Below are 11441 nucleotides of genomic sequence, written 5' to 3'. Positions count from 1 at the left end.
CGAAAACCCTACTTGAGGCTTCGGAAAGGTAGCTTCTGTCTATACAGTGACTGCTTTAGTTGATCCATATAAAACCTAATAAATGGTTAAATATACGCTACCTACAAATACTAATCTCATACACGATTCATGCACATTATTTGGCTATGCCAAATACATTGCAAAATTACAACATATTACTTTGATGACTAGAAATTAAATTTAAGTTGTTAAACGTAACATCAATCACACTTATGTAATCCATTGCCTTCATCATAACTGCGTGGCTTTTCTTCTTAATATGGTTGCAGTTTTGCTGATGCAACGGCATACCTGACTGATGGTTCCCGCAAGGACATCAGCATTATTTCCTTTTCATATCACCATTACGCAGCCCCAAATCGTCGTGCAACGACATTTTTACGACAATTGTATCACTGCAAGCATTACTTTTCTCCTTTATCGATTATTTATCAATGTACTGCGTTAAGTATAACGCATGCGTTGATGTTGACGATTCTGCGTAATGATGGTTAGTTAATGATGCAGATATGTTTGTCTAGATTGTTGCGTCTGCACAGGCTGGTGCGTAACATGGGCGTAAGAACTACTATAGTGTATAGGAACCAGGTGGTTCGTAGTCCACGCTTGCCCTCCAGAAACCTGCATCTGAACGCCAGTAGTTCCGGATGTGGTCGGATAGCCACTTACCAATGTCGAGTGCGCTAGAACGCCTCCCGTTGGATGCGGGGCCACAACTCCTTGAGCAGCCACGGTAACAGCCCCTCCAGACATCGAAGCTTGGCAGTTAGCCAAGGTCGTCTGACCTGTTACAGTTACCTGGCCTGCGACTGCAATTTGATTATCAACAGTACCTTGACTGGCAACAGCAGCAACCTGGCTCGCAATGGTAACCGGGTTGGCTGACCCCGCGACACCGATCGGATTGGTCAGAGCGATCGTATTGGCAATTGGTACGGCAACAGGATTGTCTGTTACAGCCACGGGCGTTGTAGTCGCTAGCATCGTGTGTCCGACAGCTTGACCCACTGCTTGATTGACGGCAAGCCCCACCGCAACCTGTGCAGGGGTCATTCGAGGTTCTTCGACTCGAGATGTGTTCAGCACTGTTAGCGTTTGCCCGTCGGATATATCGTGTTCCCTCACGGGTGGCTCGACAAGCAATCGAATCGCTTCTTTTATTTTCCCCAAAGCCAATCTCCCATTTGCAACTAGGTGTTTAGAACCAGTATGTGCGTGGACAGCTTGCGATGCCCTGACGTCCGCCAAAAGCGCACAAGCTTCCGTCATTGTTCGTTGCATATCATCGGCAGATGCCGGTCCCCTCAATTCCTTCCCAAGAAGACTACTAGCCGGTAGTTCGGCATCTCGTAATCGGTCAAGGTCTTTCCGCAGCGGATCCAGTTGTAGGGCAGCAGCGCATGCGTCGACTTCTTCGGAAAGATCGATGTTCTTCGACACCGCTCCGTCGCCATCAGACTCTGTCGGAGCGGGTCGACCAGGATCACCGTCAGCAACTGTCAGTGCGGTTTCCGTTGACGTTGCGTGACTTTTCAGAGATGTCTGAGTATTAATTAGTGCTGTAGTGGGATCGTGGATAGTCAACGTCGAGGCAGAATCCTCGGCTGTGACGAGTGCTAGCGAGACTGGGTCTAACAGCTGGGTTTGACCTAATCCCATAGCACGACGCCACGCCTCGCGTGCAAACGAATAGCAGCACTTTGAGTGGGCAGATTTAGATGCATCCACCAGAACTCTAGCACGAACTCGGCCGGTGTAACGACGCAATTCCGAAAATGCAGCCTAAAACGCAACGTGGATATTCGAAAGCGAAACTCAAAGGTATTAGAAACCAGTAAGAACTGCATCGTTACCGATAATATGTGCCCTGGTCACCTACTCTAGATTAATTCAGATTTACGATATTGCCAATATCCATCTTTTCAATAACAAAAAAGGAGTGCATTTGATCACCTGGAGACGTATTCTACAGCCTAGGTGTTCTTACCAGAAGGCTGGATTCATCTGCAGCTGTCGAGATGATGTGGACAAGAGTAAGTTTACTCGGACTGCTAGAGCCCCGTTGGCTGCTAATGTGAGTGCTATTGTTAGTGCCGCTGTTTGAGTGACCTTGTAAAACACCACTCAAGTCCTTGGGTTGTGGGTTTAAAAGCAGCGCTACCGTAGTCAATTTGATGCCCTCCAAAAGTGACTCGATGGACAATGAATGCTGCTCCGTCAAACGGCTCAACAGCCGAACCTGCAATCATTATTTTTGTAAAAAAAAATATTATTATAAATCTTAAACCAATTCTAGAAACAATAGCCATAACGCCACTTACGCGTAACGCGTGAATAAGTAGGTATACGAGCATGGACCTCCACCGGATTTCTCATGTGCTATGTAACTATGAATACTTTTATTTCATGTAAATATTTTATCTTGTACAAATTGTGACCCATACCACACCGCTGATATACATAAACGTATTCTTAGATTAAATGCAATAACTCTCAAACGAGAAAGGGATGTGAACATATATGGTCGAGGAAGAAAAATCAACTTATACGTATTTGTTAGCCCCTAGAGACAGAACAGATCTAACCGAAATGAGTAGTAGCCTACCTGGTGTAAATCACAAAAGACAACCAGGAAGTCGTCGCGCAATAACGATGGATGGACTTCATTAGTTTGATGGATATCTTTGCAAAGGATAACTGGACGGGATTCTGATTCGGCAACCGAGGCCACGTGACGACGAACACTAACCAAATAATTGAATAATGCAACACATTGTTAACATAATTTTTTATGAAAAAATAAAATTTCGTCTAAATTTTGTTTTATCATAGAAAATTAATTGTACTCCTAACGTTTGACAATATTGTCTGCAAAGAGAAATGGTACTGAACATGAACGTTCGTTATCAGCGTTTCAAATTTACCTATGCAGAAAGCAGGTGGCAGTCAAATTCCATTGAAGACAGGCACTTGAGTGTTTTAACGTATAGCGAACATCAACGCTACCATCGTTGAAGTCTTCGATCGCTTTGATAAACACTGAACAGGCTAACGGATCCGCTGTTGTAGCCAACGGGCAAAATTCGCATTCGAGAAGTCTAAAGGAGACGTGCGAAACGGACGGCATAGTGACTCAGCGCGATCCTGTACTCACTAACTTAACTTGCGACTATATTTAAGATATAAGTTTCTGTTATTGACAGTGAAAATGCTATAAAATTGTATTCCGAAAGATCTGTTCAATACCGTCAAAAGATGCTATAATACCAATTATTATACCATCAGTTTAAAATCCTAGCAATTCGTAACGAAGGTATTCAAAGCTGTTGATAGCCAGATCTGTGAATACTTCATAATATAATAACAATATATTACGTAAAATATTTATTTCGTAATATTATGCAATTAACAACCATAAGTTAGTTGAATCAATGACCGCTTACCGACACTCGACATCGGGCCGTCTAGGGCAAACCCACATCGTGGTTCGATTCCGGCCCTTTGTCTCTTCGCGTATCTTTACAAGGACTCGCCCTCCTTCGCACTCCTGTTGTGTGCGCCATATATGAACATCTGTAGTGCAAATAAAGCGTTTTCACACTCATCGTTCTTTTATTGGCTCCATATTCAAAAGTTGTAATTAAAAGTGGCAAGGTGAAGTTAAACAGTACGTGCAGTATAAGTGGCTGTTACTGGGTGCATATTGAACCCTAATTCTATTACTCCTGGTTTAGGCAACTTGCGAATGGATAATAATAATAATGGCAGTTTAATCATATGCTGACCCCGCATATATTATCAACCTTCGATTTAAAAGCTGGCTGATAAAAAGACAAACAAAATGTACGAGTAGCTAACTCAAATAACTTTATAATATATGGCTGTCTTTCGAGTGTATTCGAGACATACCTTTCATGCTATTAAATCGGAGTCTTCCAAGAAAACCGTGAAAGTCGAGATGGTTTTCAACCTCTGAATCTAGAGCGCGCATGACCACACCGCATTCCCCGCACCTAAATGGTTTGAAATCTTATCCTTGAATTTACTTAGTTGCGCAAACCGGTCATAAAAACCCTCTAGACTATTTTTTTGATTAAAATACATACTCGGTAAATTGACGTTTAACTAATAATATAAGCTTATAAGATCATCACAACACCTACCTCGCTGAATTGCAATCGACAAGAGGCTGTTTATGTGCCACCCGAAGATGCCTAACAAGGTTAGCCCATGCCCAGAATGTCTGTGAGCATTCTCCGCACCGATGAGATTCTTCACGAACACTGTAATTTGTGATACATTTAAGCCCAAATGTAAGCTAAACTCATATCACGAAACTACAGTTCTAAATCCGAATTTGAAATTCAAGCTGGAGTAGAAATCGCGTTGAAATAAAATACTAACGCTGCCACGGAGTTGCCCGTGTCGATAATTGGTCTCGTTTCATCCTGTTCCTCACTCCGCTGAAGCGGCTCTGGACTTTCTGACGCAAAATCATCTTTAACATCCTCGTCCCCAGCTTCATCATGAACGATGTCACCTTCCGCTAATGGCCCACGGCCACGGCCTCTAGCGAATGCCTTACCTGCTCGTTTTCGCTTCTTACGCGGTTTACGAGGTTTGACAGTGTCCAGCGGCAAAGTTCTCTGCACCTCTGGAATGAGGCCAATAGCAGACTCCAACGATTTCTGAGAACAAAAAATACATGAAGAGGTTGATACGAACGCACTCGTAACTGGACTGGCGGTTACTGTTATTACAAAAAGATAATTAGTTTTCTTACCGTGCCTAAGGTGAAAGACAGTTTCCAAGATTAAACCTTCTTTTAAGTATAGAGCCCTCCTATATCTTTTTAATGGAACCTATTATGCACCGGTGCTATGGGAAGCTTATTACCGAATATGTTGTATACCTATCTTTAGGCCTCCTGTTCTTCTTCCGCTTGTGAATTTGGTTCCTGCAAGCTTAATGTTCTGAAAAAAAACTGAGAATATTTCATATATTATATTCAAAGGGCGATCAAGGCTATCAAACTTACCAGGAAGCTCTCTTCCACGCTGGTGCCCGTTGTTAAACTATTACACAAATTCTCAAGCGTCCGGATAGTACTCAGCACCTAAAAGTGTAAGCAAATAAATATTATATGGTACCCTGATTTTGTTATTGTCTGGTAAATCCGCAACAATAAATGTAAACGAAAATACAAATGATACTGGAGCCTAAATTAGACGCAACATGTTATAGAGGGTCATACGTGGAACCGAATGGACCCCACCTCTGAAAGTTGTTTTCCCCATCGAGAGATCTTTTCACCGTCCACCGGAGATCTACGAATATTGATGGCTGCTTTCTTTATTTCTTTTTGGCGCTCCTCACTATCCTGACCGCATAGTTCAGGAAACTGAATAAAGTCAGAGATGAACAGATACACTTAACGTAAAAACAGTGGGTAATGTACTCGAAATTGTATATGACCAAGTTGAACGAAACACTTCTGCCATGGCACAAGGTTTTACGTAGATCCCTATAAACATACACAGTCTTTCGCAACTTTTTTGCCTCTACAGTTGACATCAAAAATTACGCATCTGGTTGTCAATAATTTCTGTCGTGCACACTAAACAAGTTGTGATCACCTCTCGAAGAACTTCAGCCGCTGTGCGGGTACCATCATAGAGTCTCAAGCGTTTGCGAAGTTTTTCACGTATTCTTCGTTTATTTAGATCCGCTTCAGAATTGTCGTGCCGATGAAAGGTGCCACAGCGTCGCAACACGAGCATTGTGCCCTGCTCGACCAATGCGCAAATCACGTAAAACACTCTTTTTTGTAATTGCCGGTCAAGCAACGTAGTGACTATTAAATTGCTTCGTTATAATGCATCCCTCTCAAATTCGAATGTTGTAAGGAAACCATATAAAAATATATACTAATGTTAATAAACGCTGATGCAATTTTGAATGAACATTTGTTTCATAAAACTTATTTTTACCATATCAGCTGTTAAAGTAACTCTACAGCCGTGATGGGCGCAGGCAAAACGCCTTCGATTTGTATCTTTATCCTCGGAACGAGCGTACATCAGATAGGGTCCAGTACCCCGAGATCCATCCTGTTTCTGAAAGGGACCTCGAGGATCGAGCCATGCTACTGCGTCGCCTCTAAGAAGTGAAAACATAATACACTTAATAATAAAACGTAAAATAGAAAATAACTATTTCAAAGCTCAAATTGAAGCTGATGCACACATATATTGTGTCATACTTTCGTCATACAATAATTGAAGGACGATTACGTAGCGCAAAATAAGACATTGAGAAGCAGCACCAGCACCTATGTACAAAGATATCTACAGAATGCAATACTCGTTACTATAAAATAACTAAATCGAACACGTAACTTATTGCTGAACTTGAAGGCTGGATTGTACCATACCAGAAGTAAACAGCGGCCAATAGTTTCGTTATGTTACACTTAATTTGTGTATACATTTTTTACATTTTTTAGAAGAATCCCAACAAAAGATATAAATTCTATAAATTTAGACTATTTATTATTATATTATCATAAACGTATTATTATATTAATTATAAAAATATTATTATATTAATTATAAGAATAGACGATTTATCTGTTTTACCTAAGACTTGGAACCGGTTGCAGCTTGACGCCTGTTTTTTCCTGATGCTTCACAACAAATACCCCACATTTTAGCACGGGAGGTAAAGGTGGCACTCGAATCTTAACCTGCCCGCGTTTCTGGTCCGATCCTTTTCAATAATAGAAGACCAATGAGCAAAACAGTCTTAAATCATCAAATGCATATTTTTTGTTATGTTAGAAAAATTCAACAGAACATTTCGATGCTACTTTGCTTTTAACCCGATTCAAAACCCGTTCAAATAGGGTTTGGAACAGAGGGTGCTCAAGCCCTGCTGCTTATATCAGGGTTATGTGAAGACAATAATCGAAGGTAACTTGCCTTCTTCGCCTTCTATGGTCTTCTCGACGCTAACAGTGTAGCTAGTTGGAAGCAGTGTCGGTGTACTTTGACCTGCTGAGCCCTCCTGCGCTTCGACGTCACCGTTTGACGAGATCGTTGCGAAGTCTCGACGCTGTGCATGCGTACGTGTGAATATGGTAGCGCATTGACCAACCATTGACATGGAAAGTATTCAACAAAAAAGGACAACTTTCTATTAAATACCTGAAGCATTCAGCAAATTTCTTAGGATATGTTACAATTTGTTTAATAAAAAATCTTTAACAACAAGTAAAGCAATACATTTCGGTCTAGCATTTCGCATTTACGAATTTTATGGATAGCTTTACCGGCCCACTTTCAAATGCGCTTTATCAATAATTTCAGCTTATATATTTAGTTTTAATAAACTTTTCATTATATTTTAACTAGTATTTTATTAACCATTTGAAGGTTGAGGAACGAGGGACGACTAACTGGTAATTTTCCGTCGTTTGAGACAGGAGCGTGAATCTGCATCATCCGTGCGATCACATCAGGCATTTCTGTCGGCTAAGGATAACAACAATTAATTAGGTAAAGCTATTTACCTATCTAACAAATTGTGTACCTAAAAATCAATCTGAGTTAACCAAATGTAGAGCGTTCAGCTCAGGATTCTTGGACAGCTACAAATTTTTTGTACCTGATCACTAGATTCGGCGGATGTGGACGGGGACTCTTGTTTGACCCTACTGGAAAGACCCAAACGGGAACCCGGTAGACCTGGCCTTAGACTTCCTCTCAAGCCTGTTCCAATATTTGAACCTAAAACACAATACGTCATATAGCTCCTGGCTTACTTCTTAAAACGAAAAATTAGAATCGTGACACGAGACAGGAAAATCATCAGAAATGTTTATCAAATAAACCACCGGGTATAAACGTTTACAAACATGTTACAAAACCTTAATAAACACTAATTCCACACACAGCATTGATCTGATGCCGGAACGAATTTAATATTCGGAGAAGTTTTATCTGTTAGCCAAGTATGATTAATGACAAAAACCTAACTCCCGACTTTTGACCACTTGAAGAAACCATTAAAAATCAAAGCTACACTCGATGATTGAGCTATAAGTTATCAATATTTAAAAAAAAAAAGGTATGTTTCTCTTTTAATCCTGCTCCTTTTGTGGAAATCGGCTTTGTAATCCATTAAAGAAATTAAGGATACGTTATATAAATATCTATAATAACATCTTTTAGGAGGCGTTGCTACGGGCTGTGAGGTAAGCAATCTATCACGCTCAGCCGGTGTCATTCGGGAAGCAGTTTGTTTATACGGCGGTCTTCGGGCAGGTAAATAATCTCGGACTGCAGGCGGAACGATCTTTTTGGCACCTATGGAACTCACGCGTACTATAGAAGGACCGCCAGGCCGACCTGTTAAATCAAATCGCCATCGATAGTTATGGAACAGACACATAAACGTTGTCAGTAATTGCCAGTTACTAATTACAGCTGGGCAGAGGGCGATTCTGAGGCAAAACTTCCTATCTCTACATTTTAGTAGCGGTTATTTATTTACTAAAACATCCAATGAGGTTGATTCTATAGGTATATAACCTTTTGGGCAAATTATGTAACCCATTACAGAGATGTCCTATGAAGCATTAAAAAGGAAACGTGAATCTCGTCTGGTTTTTTTATCGTATCTTTTTTAAACTAGTTGAAAGTCTTATGTAACCCTCTGAGGTAGCCTAAGCCGGGAACTGCTTAGTCTGATAATTTGAAACGTCAAGAATAGAAAAAGATTGCCGTTTTTTTTAAACGCTTCACATAGTGTTTCTGTGGCATTGAATGGCATGCTTTTCCGAACATGAACAAGTGTGGCAACAGACACCAAAGACTAATTATAGTGCAAATGATTAGGTAAATTAAAATTGCAATAATAATTATTATTATCATCAAATTAGATCCATCCTATTTCTGATATTAAGATAAATCTAAAACTGAACTTTCGAATGAACTTATCGTAATGACCTAGCAGTACTGTATGGTATAAAAAAATTACTGAGACGACTCGTGTAGCATGTTATACTATATAATACATATCTCCCTATTAAATTACCCACCAAGAATGGCCGATGCCCCACCAGATGTATTGGAAAAAGGCCGGAACCTATTAGAAGCTGGATACGAGGATTGCAGTAACGTAACTTTGCTCTGTTGCGGAGTGACCGGTTCCGCCTTTGCTCCACACATAAGAAATGCATGTTGAAATGAAGTCATGCGCCTTCTCTTCGGTGTAGGCGCTGTGAACAGAGGATATTGCATAAAAATTAGTAATATATTAATAACCTTTGCGTATACCGCTGCCACCATAATTTGGTAGAGATGTTACAAAACTGCATTGTGCGACATATCCGTCAAGAAAATTTTTATATGATAATCTCCCTGCAGCTGAGTCCAAGTGACTATGTTAATAGAGGTTAAAAGAAAGCAGCGGCAATTGATTACCTGTGGGCGTAGATGAGACTGTCACCTGATTTGCCTGTGAACTCTTCGAATTTGTAGAACGGTCTTTTTTTGTTCGAGTTGATGTTTTTGCCTGTTCTACTCGTCTTCCTGCAGTAACTGTTCGAATCGCAGCTGGCACTCGGCTAGAACCGCCACTGGCTGACCGTAATGGTGGGCGGCTTCGTGTGGTTCGTGGAGTTCCATTAGCTACGGGAAAAAACTTATAAGAACGACGCCTACTACGCGCGGCTTCTAAAACCTAATTAATGTATTTAGTTAAGCGTTCATTGGAATACTGCTAATTTTATTACACTGTCGCCTATAAATAATAGCTTTCTGAGAAAAGTCGATTTTTTCTAAAAAAAAAAAATCGATAGTTTTCGATACGAAACGACAAGTACGTGGTAAAGGCTGGTGCAAACTGAAAAATTTGGCGTTCTATTGATATAACGATTAAAGAATAGCACCCTGTTGTCCATTGTGGTCTTTTACTTCCGCTTTGCCTTTTTCATAAAAAGGAACATCGAATGTACCCTTTGTCTAAAACCACACTTTTTTTCTTTTTTGAAAGTATCGCTTTTTTATATGCAAACAAATTTAATCAAAATTATAAACGAATTTTTTTCGAGTATTTTTAACGATTTTTTTAACGGTCGATTAATCAATGCGATAAACTTGTATTTACATATTTGTATTATTATAAAATAACTAAGTGTAGAAAAATTCAATCCTAATCCGTAAAAAATAACTATTTTCTTGAAGTACCTTCAAATTTCAGTTTTCCCGCTTTGGTTTATTTAGGTTATATAAAAGCAAAATAACAACCTTGCGTAGTAACAGCATTTGTAGACGTAGTTCTTCTGATTGGCGGTACATTTTTACTCGTTGAGGCTACCACGGTACCCGGATTGATAAAGACCGTTACTGAAGGCTTGGATACAACTAATGGTGGAGGCCCAGAATCTACCATGGGGTTCGATTGTGCACTCGGTACAGAGATTTTATTGTTATCACTGCCCGTTACGGTTAACGGTAAATTCTGACTTGAGCCCGGTGTAGTAGCTCCGAGTGAACTCTGAGAAGGGGCACTTTGCATTACGAGTTGGAATCCTGCAGATGGCACAATACTTGGAACTACCGTGCTATTGGCTATTGTTTCAATACGACAGTTTTTATTCACAGCACTCTCGAACACAGCAGACGCAAGCGCTGACGGGGCTACACCAGACATATTCCCGGCCTGGTGCTCTGGGTTGACCCCCTTCCCCTGTTCAATGGAACAGCACCTTTTAAACTAATTTACGCTGAACACATCATAGTTAGCCCATAGTGATTTGGTAGAAATTTATAAAACAGAAAGAGGTGAAACACACATTAGATTCATAATAATCCATGGTGAGCATATATGAAATTAACGCACTTCAGACATAACATTTCTTCACGCTGTAGACGCGCAGTATTGACCGTAACACGTTTATCTAAATGGCCACATGCAGGATTCTCCTACACGAAACATGCCGCTGATTCACAAATGGCGACGGATTTATCGGTCGTGCACAACAAAATTAGGTAAAGTTGAACTGCTTCACAAACGATTGTAAAAGACAGACATTATTTATTTGAGCCAATTCCAATCCTTGCTTAATGAATTTCACTCTGCTTTATAAACCTGCGATTAATCACAAACTTTTCTTCCAAAAGAGAACAGAAACGCTAACAAACTCCATCGATTTAATCATATGCAAAATTTACATTTTCGAAATGTAACTTTAGAAACAGTACAGGCGTGTATTAGAAGCTCATTTGGGTAGTGCACTGTCTAACATACCGCAAAGCGGGCAGCTACTGTCATGTCTCGCCAGCACTTCGACATGCAGAGGTGGTACGTTGAATATGACGTGGTTCATGTTATATGATTTACCACAGTTACGCGCT

The 11441-nt window shown here is 40.4% G+C and overlaps 1 protein-coding gene across 4 annotated transcripts; it reads right to left on the bottom strand.

Moving 5' to 3' along the window:
• LOC111255577 (uncharacterized) lies at window positions 1-11322 on the bottom strand. 4 transcript variants are annotated; one of them, XM_022817680.2, is made up of 21 exons: window positions 10927-11322; window positions 10332-10773; window positions 9507-9713; window positions 9122-9301; window positions 8244-8429; window positions 7687-7808; window positions 7446-7553; window positions 7002-7134; window positions 6660-6789; window positions 6012-6180; window positions 5658-5807; window positions 5297-5422; window positions 5060-5137; window positions 4426-4709; window positions 4185-4304; window positions 3931-4034; window positions 3465-3594; window positions 2946-3119; window positions 2627-2765; window positions 2009-2260; window positions 1-1803 (listed from the first exon to the last, which is right to left on the bottom strand). In XM_022817680.2, the coding sequence occupies exons 1-21, from the start codon at window positions 10933-10935 to the stop codon at window positions 517-519; spliced, it is 4530 nt and encodes a 1509-aa protein (XP_022673415.1). In that variant the 5' UTR covers window positions 10936-11322; the 3' UTR covers window positions 1-516. The 4 variants fall into 4 exon arrangements, with proteins under 4 accessions (XP_022673415.1, XP_086834861.1, XP_086834863.1 ...); XM_086978735.1 differs by having other exon boundaries at window positions 7479-7553; XM_086978737.1 differs by lacking the exon at window positions 8244-8429.
• Window positions 11323-11441: the final 119 nt, after the last annotated feature.

The sequence above is a fragment of the Varroa destructor genome, unplaced genomic scaffold (genome assembly GCF_002443255.2).
Source record: "Varroa destructor unplaced genomic scaffold, Vdes_3.0 BEIS01000001.1, whole genome shotgun sequence".
Taxonomy (NCBI): Eukaryota; Metazoa; Arthropoda; class Arachnida; order Mesostigmata; family Varroidae; genus Varroa; species Varroa destructor.
Note: the sequence above shows the minus strand (reverse complement) of the source record. Positions and strands in the feature narration are given on the sequence as shown.